Below are 18,465 nucleotides of genomic sequence, written 5' to 3'. Positions count from 1 at the left end.
CACAGGCACAAAAGGACCTGAGACTCTTAGCTCCAATTAACCTCTAGGAAAATGGGAAATGGGTATCGGGGGGTGAGTGGGAAGGAAATGGGGACAATGTCATGAGAAAGAGTATCAATGTTTGTGAAGTTATGCACCTTTTATCTGGTGAATATAATGTAACCCTTCTATTAATCACAATAAAAAATTGTGAACAACAACAACAAAAGAATGGCCTATAGACTCATGAAGAAATGCTCCACATCTCTGGCCATAAAAGAAATGCAAATCAAAACAACTCTGAGATTCTGCCTCACTCCAGTTAGAATGGCCATGACCAAGAAATCTAATAACAACACATGATGGCCAGTATGTGGCCAGGAGTGATCACTACTATACTGTTGGTGGGAGTATAAACTCATTCAACCACTATGGAAAGCAGCATGGCCATTCCTTAAAAGACTAAACATAGAGCTCCCCTATGACATAACAATTCCACTTCTTGGCATTTACCCAATCATCCAGAAACAAGGACATACTAAATCCACTAGCACAATGATGTTCATTGCATACTATTTACCATAGCAAAGATATGGAACCAACCCAGATGTCCCTCAGTATCAACAAGATGTGGTATTTACACACCATGGAATTCTATGCTGCCATCAGAAAGAATGACATCACCCCATTTGTAAGGAAATGGAAAGACTTGGAAAAATCATATTAACTGAAATAAGCCAGACCCAAAAGAACATAGGCTCAGCTGTTTCCCTCGTTTGTAATAATTAGTACCAAATTTGGACTCTCCTAGCAGAGGACTATAATAGCTCAAAATCTAGATGCATAAGGCCATATAGGATGAGACTAAGTGAAAGGACCTCCATGATATGAAAACAAGAGCCATATAATGTGTGAGTGTTGTTCTTAATGTACTATGTTATTTCTCATCTCTTTTGTTTTCCCATAGTTATTCTCATTTTGCTGTAGTATCTTTCCTTGTAATCTGGTATATTGTATATACGTTTATTTGTTTATTTGAAATAGGATAGGGAAGGGGGAAAACAGGATGAGAGGAGAGGTTGGGGGGAGGAAAATGGGGACAAAACCATGAGAAGGGGTATCAATGTGTATGAAGTAATGCTTGTGAAATAATGCACCTTCTATCTGGCGAATATAACTGTAACCCTTCTATTAATTACAATAAAGAAGAATTTTAAAAAAATAAAAAAAGAGAAAATGGGAAGTGGGGCTTGGCTCAAGGGCAGGTCTGTAGGCTTGAGCTGAAGAGCTCAGGGACAGTGCCCAGGCTGAGTTGAAACCTCACCACCCACAAACAAAAATAAAATAAAATGATGAATCTACAGCTTCAGTCATCTGAATTATGACAAAGGGTTCAAAACATATACTAGAGAAAAGATTAAACCTTCAACAAATGATGCTGGGAAGCTGATAGTAAATCCTTATCTCGTTCTTTGTGCAAAAATCAATTCAAATTGGATCAAAGATCTTTAACGTAACATCGGAAACTTTTGAGATTACCACAGGAAGCATAGGGTACACATTTAAAGACAGAGGCATAGGAAATTATTTTCTGAAAAAAATATTTGCTCAGGAAATAAGAGCAAGAATTGACACATGGGATGGGATCAAATTTAGAAGTTTCTGTACATCAAGGAAATTTAACAATCAAATTTAATTTAATTTCACAGTCAAAATCAATTTAATTTCACAATCAAAATATGGGAATGGGAAGCAATGTTCAAGAAGCAATGTACTCACTATCTTACAAATATAACTGTAACTCCTCTATAAATCACCATGACAATAAAATAAAATTTAAAAAGAGAGAGAAAGATTACCCACAGAATGGGAAAAAATCTTTTCCAGCTATTCAATGGATAAAGAACTGCTATCCAGAGTAGACACAAAGTAGATACAATTACACAGGAAATGAACAAATAACAAATGAACAATTAATAAATCAGCAAAGGAATTAAACACACAGCTCTCAGAAGAATTACAAATGACTAGTAAATATATGAACGGATTTTTCAAGATCCTTAGTCATAAAGGAAATGCAAAGAAAATGTACAATGAGATTCCTACTTGTCTCAGTCACAACGTTAATACTCGAGAAAATACAAAATGTCAGTAAGGATTCAGTAATCATGTGCTGTGATAGGGAATATAAACTAGTACAAGCATTGTGAAAATCAGTATAGACGTTCCTCAAAAAAGAAATAGACCTATGTTATGATCCTGCCATACCACTCTTGATATATTCCTGTTGTTGTGGTGGTTGTTGTTTTGCCAGTCCTGGAGCTTGAACTCAGGCCTAGGCATTTTTCTTGAGCCTTTTCAAGGCTCTACCACAGCATCACTTCTGGCTTTTCTGTGTGTGTGGTAGTGAGGAATTGAATCCAGGGCTTCATGCATGCTAGGCAAACACCCTACTACTAAGGCACATTCCCAGTCCTTCACTCTTGGTATACTGTACATTCATAGTGAGCAAAAAAATCATATATTTATGCCCTACAAAATTAAGAAGAGTGAGGGAAAGGTAGGTAGGGGAGGGATGGTTGTAAATGTTGAAGAGGTGACATGGATGAAGATATATTGTATTCATAAATTGCATTGTTAAATAACAACTAATTTCTGCAACTACTTATAGATAATAAAAGTAAAAAAAATTATATATCTCTAAGAAAAAGTTGACTTAAGTCAAAATGCACATGAGACTTGAACTTAACGGAAAAGGATACCCATGGTTCAATAACATTAAACAAGTGATCAGACTTATTAGTACTCAAGGTATTCAAATTAAAGCCGTCATCAAATACCATTACATACTCTCCAAAATGATAAAATTGAAAGATACAGGCAACTCTATCTTTTGTTAACTATGGGGCACAATGAGAAAGAGTGTATACTGATTAGTCGGTGTTCAATTATAGTGACAAATAGCATGTCGAATCCTGTTTATCCTACTTCTCAGTATAATTGTTTTCCTGGGAATATAATTTCATTCAGATGTGAGTTCATGTGCGCTAAGAGCTATGGGAAGAATGCTTGTAGTAGTATCATTTATTTTAAATAATCCTAAAAAATAAAAATAATTCAAATATCCATCCAAAATACAGTAGAGAAATAAATTGGTATATAATTGGACATTAATAATGAAGGGAAATGAGGGACTGGACTTGAAACCCAAGGACCTCCAAGCCAAGAAAAAATGATGATGTCATTTTGAGTGAATCTACTATAAGTTTGACAGATTTTGACTGCCATTAACTTGCTTAGTAGGAAATCCTACTCAGAAGCAAGAGCTCTGAAAGTCGCTAGGTGGCAATGTCTCCCAGCCCAACCTACCACAAACTGTTTTTTTTCCCCCAAGTCTTCTAGTTCAATGCTGGCAATGCAGTGATACACAGCCCAAATCAGAGCAGGTGCACAGGCTGTTTGCTGTACACTAGAATCAAAATTGCTTATTATTTATCATGAGTCTAGGTCAATCCCTCTGTCACAATAATAAAAATAAATAAAAGAATCCTGCCACCCACTAGTACAACATCAGGGCCCTCAAGGAAAAAAACTAAAACTAAAAAGTGATATTCAGAGAAATATCTTCTTAAACACATGTATAGCTTGATTTAGAGACACAACAGACCTCTAGGAAGTTTATTGTTCTAAAATCTCCAAATTATCTTTGTGATTGTTGTTCTTAATGTACTATATAAAGTTATTTATTTTCTCTTTTTTCTCCCTTATGGTTTATCTCATGTTGTTACTGTATCTGACTTTGGTACCTGCTATATTGTATATGTGTTTATTTGTTTATTTGGAATAAAACAAGATGATTGGGAAGGGTTGGGGGAGGAAAACTGGGAGAAAAACATGGGAAGGGGTATCAATGTTCAAGAAGTAATGTACCCACTACCTGATGAATGTAAGTGTAACCTTTCTACAAATAACCCCGACAATATACAATTTTTAAAAACCCCAAATTTGAGACCGATTGAATTAGAATCCCTATGGTACATTCAATACTTTGGTATAAAGTCTCAAGCTACAAGTATGTATGGAAGTAGAATCAATTCAAATATTATTTCCTGTCAACAAACTTTGTGTAATAAGAGACATAATTACAATAACTGTGACCGTATATTTTTCAGGGACTAGGGGCTGTAAGTAAAATCAGTGAGGTACAGAAAAAAAACTGAAATTTTTAAATTTTTCATTGTTATCACGAAGGTTATATACAGAGAAGATTTTAAAAAAATTTTTTTGCAAATCCTGGGGCTTGAACTCAGGTCATGGGAACTGTCTTTGGGCTTTTTCTTCAAGGTTAGTTCTCTACCACTTGAGCCACAGCACCACTTCGCCTTTTTTCTATGTCTATGGTGCCGAGGAATTGAACCTGGGTCTTCGTGCATGCTAGGCAAGCACTCTACCACTAGGCCAAACTCCCGGCCCAATATTTGAACATTTTTAAAAGGCTGAGCACCAGTGGTTCAGACCTATAATCCCAATCTCACACTCAAGAAACTGAGATCTGTAAATCACAGTTCAAAGCCAGCCCAGGCAGCAGAGTCCACGAAGCATTTATCTTCAATTAGTCACCAAAACCTGAAAGGAGAGCTATGCTATGGTTCAATTTGTAGAGCACCAGTCTTGAGAGGAAAAAGCTTAGGGACAGCATCCAGTTCCTGAAAAACACACTGACTTGAAATAGCTCATGCCTGTAATTCTAGCTACTCAGAAGACTGAAATCTGAGATTCAAGGTTAAAAGCAAGCTCTGGTGAGAAAGTCCATGGGATTCTTATCTTTTTCTTTTTTACATTTTTTTTCCAGTCCTGGGGCTTGAATTCAAGGCCTAGGCATTGACCCTTGAGCTTTCTCAAGGCCAGCACTCTACCACTGGAGCCAGTGCACCACTTCCCCCTTTTTCTGTGTATGTCCCAAGGAATTGAACCCAGAGTTTCATGCATGCTAGGTAAGCACTCTACCATTGGTCACACTCCTGGCTCCATGGGATTCTTATTGTCAGTTAACAAAAAAAAATCTAGAAGTGAAGCTCTAGTGATAGAGTGTTAGCTGTGGGAACAAAAGCTTGCGGACAGTGTCATGACCCTGAGTTCAAGCCCTAGGCTTAGCACAAACAGAAAAAAACGTGATGGAAAAGGTTAAGAACAACATTTTTTAGAAAATAGTGTTTTACTGTGTAAATACACATTTTCCAAAGCTATCAGTTAAGTCATCCAGAAGGTTTCCAGGTATGTATCTGTGTAACAATGTCACAACCTTCTTGTGAAACTAGAGGCAACCATTCATTGCTTTCATATCTCAGTTGTTATTCAATAAATGTGCAACTGTATCATTTATACTTAGATAATAGAGAATACTATGTATGTCTGTTGAGCTTTATTGTTTACCAAACATTTTCACATATATTTTTTTCACAAATACTTAGGTTAAAGAATTCAGGCAGGTATGTCACATATTCCAATCATAAAAAGTCACCAAGTAGGACTGAGAAGGACTTACGTTCTGCAAAACTTTCTGAAGCCATTTGCTTTCTTTCTCTTTTTGAGGTGTTTTATTTGGGGGGAGGGGATGGAACCCAGGGCCCACGCATATTAGAGAAGTACTCTAACAATGGGTCTTTTTCTTAGCCCCTTTTTGCATCATGTGTTAACATTGTTCAGAACAGCTTCCTTTTCAATATATATTAAGAAGTTATAAATGAAGTAACAAGGCATGAAACACTTGTTTCAAAATCATTATAAAGCGGCTAGGTCCTGTGTGTAAAACAGGAAGGGGCGAGTGCAAGAATGGGGTCATCTGATCACTTAATGCAGTTGTCTGTTATGTGGAAATTCTTTATCCCATTTTAAATTTGTGTTTGATTTCTTTTTTGCCAGTCCTGGGGCTTGAACTCAGGGCCTGAGTGCTGTCCTTGGGCTTCCTCAAGACTAGAGCTCTACCACTGGAGCGACAGCAACACTTCCATTTACATATATATATATATATATATATATATATATATATATATATAAACGAGGAATCAAACCCAGGTCTTGGTGCATGCTAGGCAAGCACTCTATCACTAGGCCAAAGTGCCACCCTTGATTTTTTTTCTTTCTTTTTTCTTTTTTCTTTTTTTGTGGGTCATGGGGCTTGAACTGAGCCTAGGTGCTGTCCCTGAGCTCTTCAGCTCAAGGCTACCACTCTACCCCTGGGCCTGGGCACTGTCGCTGAGCTCTTTAGCTCAAGGCTACCAACCTACCCTTGAGCCACTTCCAGTTTTCTAGAGGTTAACTGGAGACAAGAGTCTTAGGTTATTTTGTTCCCAGGCTGGCTTTGAACCTCGATCCTCAGATCTCAGCCTCCTGAGTAGCTAGGATTAAAGGCATGAGCCACCACGCCCAGCAACCTTGATGTTTTTTTCTATAATAAAATGTTGTAGTCAAGTCTGTCATGATGCCAATTAGTGGATTATAGAGGTAACCACAATCTGGAAGCTGTCCTCGCTCACGTGTAGGCCAGGACTAGTCTAGAAGAAGACAGCTAGGCTTGTAGGAAGGAAACTGAGGCTGGGTGAATAGCTAGTCCACTGGAAAACATGGAAGAGAGTAATTTTAGGGACACGTAGCAGAAAAGTTTTTGTTACTAACAGAAGAAGGCCTTCTAGGGATGGCTTAAGAGTAGAGGACTTGTCTGGCTTGCCAGGACCTTACATTCACGTCTAGTTAGGCCAAAGCACACAATATAATAGTGTGTTTTAACACACCTCGAGAAGGGACTATCTTGGGCGCGAGGCATTTCTCATGGGTCAGATGTTTCAAGATTCTAAAGAGAAATGACTTTTTTTTGATATTACTATAGAAATGAACGTGATGAAAGTTCTTTTGTGAGGAAAAAGGACATTTTGAACCAAGTAGCCATGGAGCGGGAAACCGGTCTCGCATTCCTTTGATTGACCCCGTTCCAAGTATCCGTAGTTATTAAGACAGTCTTCCTCCTCCTCGAGCGTCCTCCCTCCCAAGGCTTATTACCTTAGTCCAGCGAATCACATTCTCTAACCCGGAGTCCTCTACTATCGCCTGCAGTTTGATGAGAAAGCTAGGAATGGGAATCTTCTCACTGGGACTACACATTCCGTCGATGGCCCAAGAGGGCTGCGACTTCTAAGAAGTCAAAGACTTGGTCAACGGTCTGCCACTGCCAGGAAGACTTCGAGCTCTTCAGCTTGGGAAAACCGATCACGTGTACCCATTGTGCGTAGCAGACGTTGCACGCCCACGCGCACGGGGGCGGGGGGGAGGGCTGGGGGCGGGCTTGTCTCCCAGACAAACTTCATTGGTTGGTTCTATTGTGGCAGTTGGTGATTTACTGGTACGTGACTGGAAACTTTCAAGGTCAAGAAAGGGCCTTGAGGCAAAGTAGCTACTAGAAATCTGTACCTCGAGTTGAGTTTTCGATGGATTTCCTGGTTCTTAGCACCGAAGTAGGGGGATTACTGTAGCTTCAAACTTTCATATCATACTTTGAAGTAATTCATGATTTGTGTTTGGTAGTTCAAGGCAAAATTTGCATATCGTAGGTTAGGACGTTAATATGCTTATGTAATTTCCCTGCATCGTGGGCATTATGAGTGGCACTCAAGGACATCACACTTTATCAACTGTAATTTAAATACATCTTGATGGTACATTGAATGGTTTTACAAAATAACAATTTTTAGGACATGATTTTGATTCTCTGGAGAAATGATGAACATTCTTCCTCTACATTTTTTTTTCACTCCAGAGATACTAGAAAATAGATCTTAATCTACTCTGGGAAAGAGATAAAGACCAAACTTGAGGAAGAAACTCCAGAAAATTTCTTTTCTTGTTCCCTTTTGTCATTAGAAAACTGGAAAAGGTTAGATTACGATCTGCTTTCTGTCTTCTTATGCCTCCGCAATTTGTTGCTATTTGGGAGGTGGGCTGCGGGGGTACTGGGTCTTTAACTAAAGGGCCTCACAAACTCTCCCTTAGCTTTTTCACTCAAAGCTGGCATTCTACTACTTGAGCCACACCTCCACTACTGGAGGGAAATTAGAGATAAGGGTGTGTCTCTTACATTTGTTTTCCCAGATTGGCTTTGAGTCACAATGTTCAGATCTCACCCTCCTAAGTGGCTTACCAGTATAAGCCACTACTGCCTATCCCTTACAGAGTTATTATCCATAGAAACAAAAGAAAAAGCAACAGAGGGTATGTAACATGTAGTTTGTTGGATTTTGGTAACTTACAGGCCCAAGTGCACAAAATGTTAGAAGAGAAATGGATGTCAAGACTCAACATCCTAAATTTTATGTTGGGAATAAATAGTACTTATTTTTGTTGTTGTTGTTGTTGACAAGTAGTGAATTTATTTGGAAATTGAAACCCAGATTTTTTTTCATATATTTATTATTGTAATTAATAGAAGAGTTAAATGATATTTCTCAGATAGATGGTGCATTAATTCCCATACATTGATCCCTTTCACATGTCTTGGTACCCATTTCCCTCCCCCCACCCCAACCCCTCATCTTGTTTTCCCCCTTCCCTATCTAATTTCAAATAACCAAATACAAATATATCCCATATATCAGGTAACAAAGTGAGATACTGTAACATTATGAGATAACCAAGGGACAGCAAAAGAGATGAGAGATAACATATTATCTTAAGGACAACAATCAATCATTATATGGCTTATGTTTCTATATCTTAGAGATCCTTTCATTTAGCGTCTTACTTTATGGCCTTTTGTATCAAGGTTTTACTCTATTGCAAATCTCTGCTACGAGAGCCCAAGGTTTCTAGTGATTATGTCAAATGAGGGAAACCTTTGAGCCTAAGTTCCTTTGAGTCTGGCTTACTTCACTTAATATGATTTTTTTCTAAGTCTTTCCATTTCCTAACAAATGGGGAAACGTCGTTCTTTCTGACAGCAGCATAGAATTCCATTGTGTATAAATACCACATCTTGTTGATCCACTCATCAACTGAGGGACATCTAGGTTGGTTCCATATCTTTGCTATGGTAAATGGTGCTGCAATGAACATTGTGCTGGTGAATTTAGTATGTCCTTGTTTCTGGATGATTGGGTAAGTGCCAAGTAGTGGAATTGCTGGGTCATAAGGGAGCTCTATGTTTAGTCTTTTGAGGAACTGCCATACTGCTTTCCATAGTGGTTGAACAAGTTTGCACTCCCACCAACAGTGTAGTAGTGATCCCTCCTGGCCACATCCCCTCCAGCATCTGTTGTTATTAGTTTTCTTGTTCCTGGACATTCTAACTGGAGTGAGGTAGAATCTTAGCGTTGTTTTGATTTGCATTTCTTTTATGACCAGAGATGTTGAGCATTTCTTCATGTGTCTATAGGCCATTTTTGTTTCTTCTTCAGAGAAGACTCTCTTTAAGTCTTTGGCCCATCTTTTAATGGGATGGTTGTTATTTTCGAAATTAGTTTTGGATTGATTTAATTTTTTGAGCTGTTGATATATTTTAGATATGAGGCCTTTGTCTGTTGTATGGTTGGTGAAGATATTCTCCAACTCTGTAGGCTTCCTAATTAGTTTACTAGCTATGTCCTTTGCCATACAAAAGCTCTGCAGTTTAATGCAGTCCCACTTGTCCAGCCTTTCTGATTTGTTGTGATTCTTGGTCCTTATTAAGAAAGTTTCGACCTGTGCCAAGGAGGCCTAGTGTGTCTCCTATTCCTTCTTGTAAAGTTTTCAGTGTGTCAGCTTTTACCTCCAGGTCTTTGATCCATTTGGAGTTAATTCTAGTGCAGGGTGACAAAGAAGGATCCAACTTTAGTTTTCTGCAGGTGCTTAACCACTTCTGCCAGCACAACTTGTTGAAGAGGCTGTCTTTCTTCCATTCTATCTTTTTGGCTCCATTGTTGAAGATTAGGTGGCCATAGGTCTGTGGTTTAATATCTGGGTCTTCAGTTCTATTCCATTGGTCTTCAGGACTGTTCTTGTGCCAGTACCAAGCTGTTTTGATAATTATAGCTCTGTAATAGAGTCTAAAGTTTGGAAACCCAGATTTTTATCTATGAAAAGCAAACATACTACCACTAAGCTGCTTTCTAAGCATTAAAGAGTGAATTTCTTTGTATTTATTATTTTCTTTTCTGTGCTGGTGCTGAGGTTTGAACTCAAGGCCTGAGCGCTGTCCCTGAACATTAATTGATCAGGGCTAGAGCATTCTACAGAAGCAAAGCTTCACTTTCAGCTTTTTGGTAGTTAATTGAGGACAAGAGGCTCAGGTACATATTTTCTCAGGCTGGTTTCAAGTCCCAGTATTGTCATCTCAGCCTTCTACTTAGCTAGGAGTACAGGCATGAGCCATAGTGCACAACAAGTTATGTGTCTACTTCTACTAGATAGATTAGACTTGTTTGTTGAACAAATAACTATTAAATGCCTTATTTCTGTGCCAGGTGATGGGATTTAAATGTGAACATAAAGTTGATCCTTGTCTTAACAAAATTCTAGTAATAACATTGGGATTAAAAATAAGTTAAAGTCTTTCCATTTTGGAAAGACTTAGAAAAAATCATATTAAATGAAGTAAGCCAGAGTCAAAGGAACATAGGCTCAGTGGTTTCCCTCATTTGTCATAATCAGTAGAAACCTTGGGCTCTCCTAGCAGAGACTTGCAATAGAGCAAAACCTAGATACATAAGGCCATATAGTATGACACTAAATGAAAGGACCTCTAGGATATAGAAACAAAAGCCATATAATGAGTGATTGTTGTCCTTAATGTACTGTGTTATCTCTCATCTCTTTTGCTGCCCCTTGGTTATCTCATATTGTTACAGTATCTCGCTGTGTTATCTGATATATTGGATATATTTGTATTTTGTTATTTGAAATTGGATAGGGAAGGGGGGAAAACAAGATGAGGGGTGGGGGTGGGGGGGAGGGAAATGGGGACCAAGACATGAGAAAGGGTATCAATGTATGTGAATTAATGCACCTTCTGTTTGGTGAATATAATGTAACCCTTCTAATAATTACAATAAAATATATGAAAAAGAATAAAAACAAAATAACAAAAATAAAGTTTCAGAATAGTTTAATAACTTGCAGTGTTTTTTTTATTAGATACAGAAAGGCTGCTGTGAGAGTGTAGAGGGCCCTAACTTAGACTTTCAGGACCAGGGCATGCACCCTGGAATCTCTGATAGCTGAATGGACAACTGGCAAACACAGGTAGAGATAAAATTGGAAAAAATTGACATCAACCTACTTGTAAGGAAATGGAAAGATGGTAAAAATGCTATTAAGTGAAGTAAGCCAGACCCAAAGAAACATAGATCCATAGTTCCCCTCATTTGTACTTAGTAATTAGTATTTGTCCAGCATAGTCGTAGCAGAGGATCGCACCAGCTCAATAACTATGTACATATGATCATTTAAATGATGCTATTCAAAATGAACTCCAAGATATGGAAACAGATATGTACTGTGTGAAGTTATTTCTTTTTTTTCCATTTGGTTTAATCCTCTCATGGAAATGGATTTGATTTTGGTACCCTGTGTCTCGTATATACATTTATCTGATTTGGGGAAAATAAGGAGAATAACAAAATGATGAGAAAGAGCACAAAAGGTGAACCACTACAACAGTGGTACTCACAAGACATTTTGCTGGAAATGAACTTTAAAGCGTGGGTGGGGAGGGGTGTCGATGGTGAGGGGTCAGGAAGAAAAATGAGTAAAACCAGGGAGGAGGTAACAATGTTCAACAAGAAATGTACTCATTACCTTACTTGCATAACTGTAACTTCTCTGTATATCACGTTTAAAATAAAATAAAACAAAAACTTTTAAAAAGAGAACCTCCTGTGTCAAACTTTAGAGATAACAGGGAACAAAAAAGTTTAAACATTTTCATCATAAAAATGTCACTATGGCTGGATGTTCATGGCTCATATCTATAATCCTAGCTACTTAGGAGCCTAAGATCTGAGGATTGCAATTCAAGGCCAGCTCAACATGAAAGTCCATGAGACTCTTTTATTTGTTTATTTTTGTCAGTACTGGGGCTTCCATTCAGGACCTGAGCACTGTCCTTGGACACTTTTTGCCCAAGGCTACTGCTCTACCACTTGAGCCACAGCAGTACTTCTGGCTTTTTCTGTGTATATGGTACCAAGGAATCCAATCCAGGGTTTCGCGCATACTAGGCTAGCACTCTACCACTAGACCATGCTCCTGGCACCCCCCACCAGACTTTTATCTCCTATTAACCACCAGAAAACCGAAAATGGCACTGTGGCTCATGGTGTACAGTACTAGCCTTGAGGTAAAGAGCTCAGGGATAGTGCCCAGGCCCAGATTTCAAGCTCCAGGACTGGGAAAAAATTTTTAAATACTATTGGGCCAGGAGTTTGGCCTAGTGGTAGGGTGTTTGCCTAGCATGCACAAAGACCCTGTTTCGATTCCTTGCTACCACATGCAGAGAAAAGCCCAGAAGTGGTTCTGTGGCTCAAGTGGTAGAGCTCTGGCCTTGAGGAAAGCCCAAGGACAGTACTCAGGCCCTGAGTTCAGTCCCCAGGATGGGCTAAAATAATAGTATGGGAGTACAGTGTAGTGGCAGAGTACCTGACTAACATACCTATGCCCTGGAATCCAACTCACCCAATAGTGAGATTCCAACATCTCATAATCATCAGATCTCAGCTTCTTGGGTAATTAAAATTATGGTGGCTCCAGGACCATTCAAATAATTTATCTTTCAACATGAACAAAGGAAGAATTTTATAAGGAATATACATGACTCGATTCCTGACCTTGAATAATTATCAGCATATGGCCAGTTTTGCTTCATTCAGAACTTTCTTCTTCCCTTGATTACTTTGAATATGTAAATACTATACCAATTAATTAAAAATAAAATTTAATATATAAATACTTTAATAGATCTTTCTGTAAGATAGCCACTTTTTCTTTTAATGTAACTGAAATACCAAAACCTTATCTAAAATTGTCAATTATTTATCATGAAATACCATTATTCAATATCTCTAATTTTCTTACAGATTTTAAAATTCAAATCTTAATGAGATAAAATTTGGCACATACATAATATGTCAGTATTTTGGAGGCTAGGGCTACAAGAAATCCTTACAGGTTTTTTTTGATGCTTACCAAGTATAAGTATGTATATACCATATTTATGAATAAACATATATTTATATGAGCATAGTTGTACGGTAAGTTTTCTAAGCTGAAATTGATGGGTTAACATTTTTGTAGACAATTTCAATTTTTTCTTGAAAATTTTACTAGTTTCTAGTTCAGTCAATCCATTAATTTTGAGAATTAATGTTTTCCAATACTCTCCTAAGTAATATGTATTATCAAGTTTTTGATCTGTGTGAACCAGATAGCTTGAAAATGTTACTTTTCTTGATTATGGTTAGCACTCTACCACTTAAGTCACGTGTCATTTTTTTTGCCAGTCCTGGACTTGAGCTCAGGGCCTGAGCACTGTCCTTGGACTTTCTCAAGGCTAGAGCTGTGCAGCTTGAGCCTCAGCACCACATCCAGCTTTTTTCTATGTATGTGGTACCGAGGAATTGAACCTGGGTCTTTATGCATGCTAGGCAAGCACTCTACCACTAGGCCAAACTCCTGGCCCTCAAGTTGGTTTTTGCTGGTTATTTTTTGTATGGACGCTTGAGAAGTCTTCTTCCTTAGCAAGGTTTAAACTACAAGCTTCCAGATTTCATCGTCCTGAGTAAATGGGATGACAGGCATATGCCATCAGTGGTACACAGCAAAAACTTTCTGCTGTATTTCTTTTTTGCACTTGATATTTTCTTTTACATGAATTGTTCCATTTCTTTGCACATTTTTCTATTTGGAGGTCTTTTGTTGAGTTTGGTGTGTGTGTGTGTGTGTGTGTGTGTGTGTGTGTGTGTGTGTGTTCCAATGGCAAATCAGTTGTTCTAGAATTTTTAGTGCTACAAATTGATCCCGGACCTCACATGTACTAGAAATGCTTTGTATATTTATTGAATAATCTATGTTTCTCCTATGCATTAGACCATTGCTGGACTCTCTTCTACTGCTTTTTTTAATTTTTAGTAAATTTTTTTCAGTTGCCATTAGTTTATAATCTATTAAAACGTCAGGTAAGATCAGTACCTCTTCATTTCTTTTCCTTCTTTTTTTAAAAAATACTGTCTCTTCTTATGAGTTTCCTTTTCCAAGAAAACATGAGCATCATTTTTTAAAAGTTATTTAAAAGCATCTTTTTAGATGGTGATCTTGAGTACACAGATGAGTTTCAATAGAAAAATCAATTTCGAGGGTTTTATTTTAGAACTTGCCATTTTTTCAAGCCTTTGTTTATGCACCCAACTTTTCTTCATATAGGTATAAAATGTTTATCTTTATACATCGAGGGAAAAAGCTATGTAAATGGGCTCAGCTTCTGAAATCTTTAATTATTCTTATCTGGTCTAGACAGCTGTGTCATAAGATGTCTGTAACTGTTATACCGATACCAAACTTGAGTGACTGAAATAAATGACTGGTGTGTGATTAGAAATTCTTTCTAGGTTACACACAAATGCAGACAGGCCTTTGGTTTGCAGCTACAATTATTTAGCCAGGTTTATATTATTTACACCTCTGCTTATTGGTTTTATACTCTGCCCTGTATCCATGTTTGGCTAGAGCTGCTCCATTTCTACCAGGATAAAGCCACTCATTAACTTTGGCTTTGACGTGAATCACCCCTCTCCCTAGATTCTAACTTCTGCAATTATAAAGCTGGTCTGTTTTGTATCTGGTGATGTTGGCAACATCACATGAGTTAATATAGAGAAATGAATTTGATAAACAAAGGCATAGACTAATTCCAGGAATTCTTATAAATTGCATTAATGTATCTCTCCTCTCCAGCTGTCATTTCCCAGAAATTCCTAAGTATTCTGCATCATTTGAAGTTGGACTTCAGTGGATCTTAAAAATGTGTTTTCTTTGCAAATGGGTCTTATCACGCCCACTTCAGCTCTGTACTCAGTCGCTGATTGCTCCACTTGCTGCCACCCACTCACCGCCCACTCACACATTCTGCCTGCATGTGGATTTCATCCCCAGCTTTTCACAGAAACAGTTCTCTCAGGGGTCAGCAAAGACACTCTAATAAACAAACCCAGCTGCTTCTCTCCTATCTTCTATCAGCCTGATATTCTTATCTTAACTGTCTCTGCTCCTTAGCCTCTTCCTCAAACTTTCTTCTGCTTGGCTTTGGCATGGCTGAAACAATGGTAGTTGTTACTCCTTAGGACCATCTTTCTCTGCCTCTGAAAGGGGGTCTCTCCCCTCTAGTCATTTGCCATAGCTGGTATGTGTGTGTGTGTGTGTGTGTGTGTGTGTGTGTGTGTGTGTGTTCTGGGAATTGAACACAGGGCCTATGCGCTGACTTCCATCTGTTTTAGGCGACTAACTGGAGATAAGAACACCACAGACTTTCCTGCCAGGCTGTCTTTGAACCACTGTCTTCACATCTAAGTAACTAGGATTACAGCCTTGAACAACCAGTGCTCTTAATACAGTCATTGTCTGAGATACAGTGTATCACTACACACACTGCCCTATTTTACTGAATAACTTTGTTCCTTTACTGTTACTCAGCTTGATTATCAACTTAATGTTCAATACTCCTTTTCCATTGCCACCTACCACCATTCAATCATTTAAGTCTGTCCATTGTGTGTGTGTGTTTGTGTTTGTGTTTTTCTCTCAAGGCTGAAACTCTACTGCTTGGGCCACACCTCCATTTCTGGCCTTTTGCTGGCTAATTGGAGATATGAGTTTCACATACTTTTCTGCCTAGGCTGACTTCCAGCTTGGATCTGCAGACCTCAGCCACTTGAATAGCAAGCTAGAATTACAGACATAAGCTGCAAGCTCCTGGCTCCCTTCCTCCCTTCCTCCCTTCTTTATCTCTTTCTTTCTTGACAGGATACAATATTCATTGATAAACATGACTGTGATAATTAGGGAGTGGGGTGGCTTGTGGTATAACACAGTGAGCCAAGGCCCTCAGAAGTATAAGGCTCATCTCTTATACAAAGGATTTTTGATATGTTTAACTCTACAGTCATCAGGGATGAGGTGATTATCAGCTATCATGGCTTTAAATTGCTTTGCATTCAGCTTGATAAAGCTTCATTTCTTGGAGATGTGGATATTTTGGCAGCCAGAGAACTTGAACTTGGCCCTGCATAAGACCTCAAACACATGTTCTTTATTCTGCAGCTTGGTATGGACTCACATGACTATCTGGTCAATAGAAACCCTGGCCACTGTGTCCTAAAAGCACCCTGCATACCAGAGTGGAGCTTAGATAGGGGGTCAATGTGAGAATAGTGGTATGAACATATGCTAGAAAATGGTCTGCAGTGAATACCTCATACAAACAATGCCACTGAAGTGGTTGCTGTTTGCAGCTATCTAGCCCATACCAGAACCCTGTTTGGCTTAATTGGCTGCATAGTTTTCATTATTTTTTAAAAAGAAACCACATCTTGTGGAGAATTTCACACATGATGTATTTTTTGTTGCCCCCTCCCATATTATTTGTAGTGGCATGATTGAATTTAAAGGCTTCTGCACACTGTCTCTAACTCCAAGCTGTAACCTTAGCTCCTCTTGCTGCCATTTTTCATGCTTAATTTTCTTCTGATTTAAAGGCTTCATTATATCTGGGTTTGATTTTTGGGGGGCCATTTAGTCAGTGAAAATGTGCTTCCCTTATTTCTATAAGCATCATTTTATATAGGAGAAATACAATGTCTAGTTGTCTATCTTTTGGTGGACAAAGATCTTAGACCTTTTTGGACAGGCTTGTATATTTTTTTGCAAGCCTGATGAGTATGAAATACAGAAATTCTTACTTTTTTAGCCTTTGATTAAGATCAGATGTGAAACTGAATTTCATAGTGTGCATGTGGGTTTTTCATTAAAAAAAAATAGGTGTTCCTAAGGATTAAGCTCACAATCTACACATACTAAGCAGGTCATTAATCCCTGAACTGCATCCACAGCAACCTCATTTTGATTCTAAATGCAGTATTTCTTCAATCCTTCAACTTTTTTTCATACTTATCCCCCCGGTATTGCTTTTATCATCTTAATGTTTGTATATGGCCTTTCCCACAGACTAGTAGCAAGATATTCAATATCTCAGATTAAAATTACTTTTTTGCCAGTCCTGGAGCTTGAACTCAGGGCCTGAGCTCTGTCCTTGGACTTTTCTCAAGGCTAAAGCTCTACCACTTGAGCCATAGTACCATTCCCAGCTTTTTTTTGTTTTATGTATGTGGTACCTAGGAATGGAAACTGGGCCTTTGTGCATGCTAGGCAAGCACTCTACCACTAGGCCATACTCCTGCCCCCTAAAATTACTTTTTTTAAGGATATTAAAAATACTACCAAGACGGGGGGTGGGGGGTGGGTGGGGGGGAGGGTAATGGGTACCAAGATATGTGAAAGGGTATCAATGTATGTGAATTAATGCACCTTCTATCTGGCAAATATCATGTAACCCTTTTATTAATTACAATAAAAATATATTTTAAAAAAGACCAAAAAAATACTAAAGTTGGCAGGTTCCAGTGTTTCTTATCTGTAATCCTAGCTACTCAGGAGGTTGAAATTTTTAGCTTATAATTTGAAGTCAGACTTGGCTGAGGTGTCCATGAGACTTCACTCCAATTACCCACCAAAAAGCCAGAAGTGGAGCTGTGCCATAAGTGGTAAAGTACCAGCCTCAAGCAGAAAAGCTAAAAGACAAAGCCCACACTGAGTTCAAACCCTAAGTCTGACACATAAAAAACACTGAAGACATATTTATTTTTAAGCCAGGTACTGGTAGTTTACACCTATAGTTCTTGGTACTCAGGAGGCTAAGATCTTAGGACTGTAGTTCAAAGCCACTCCAGGCAGGAAAGTCTGTGAGACTCTTTTCTACAGTTAACCACCAAAAAGCGAGAAATGGAGCTCAAGGAGTAAAATGCCAGATTTTAGTAAAAAGGCCTAGGCCTTGAGTTCAAATCCAGTAATGGCATGAATGAATGCATGAATAAATAAATAAAAATTTCTTTCAAAATAAATGTACAGTTGGGTTTTTTTATGCTATGGAGTAGTGACTGCTTATGATAACTTGAAAAGTCTTAGATTACATTCAAAAATCCTTTGCTCTTGCCCCAACCCTACATAGCAAAGTCACTTTGCTTCTTTGTCCCTCAAATCCTCAAGGGCTTTTGAATTTAGTGGCTCTGTCTATTTCATCTCCAATTCATTCTGATTTTCACTTCACTATCCCAGTCTAATTGCTAAATCCTAGTTCCAAATTGAGACACATGATCTACAGCTTTCTTTAACAGGGACATATCTTGGTCTATCAACCTA

The 18,465-nt window shown here is 38.3% G+C and overlaps 1 protein-coding gene across 1 annotated transcript in view; it reads right to left on the bottom strand.

Annotated features, from left to right (window-relative positions):
- Positions 1–7,233, bottom strand: part of LOC150040979 (heat shock factor protein 3-like) — a 60,379-nt gene extending 53,146 nt beyond the window's left edge. Inside the window, exon 1 of the mRNA XM_090325945.1 lies at positions 7,036–7,233. Coding sequence (XP_090182071.1) covers positions 7,036–7,137 — 102 coding nt within the window. The 5' untranslated portion in view covers positions 7,138–7,233. The remainder of the gene's footprint in view (positions 1–7,035) is intronic.
- Positions 7,234–18,465: the final 11,232 nt, after the last annotated feature.

This window comes from Megascapheus bottae, chromosome X, assembly GCF_031878675.1.
Source record: "Megascapheus bottae isolate mThoBot1 chromosome X, mThoBot2.hap1, whole genome shotgun sequence".
NCBI lineage: Eukaryota > Metazoa > Chordata > Mammalia > Rodentia > Geomyidae > Megascapheus > Megascapheus bottae.
Note: the sequence above shows the minus strand (reverse complement) of the source record. Positions and strands in the feature narration are given on the sequence as shown.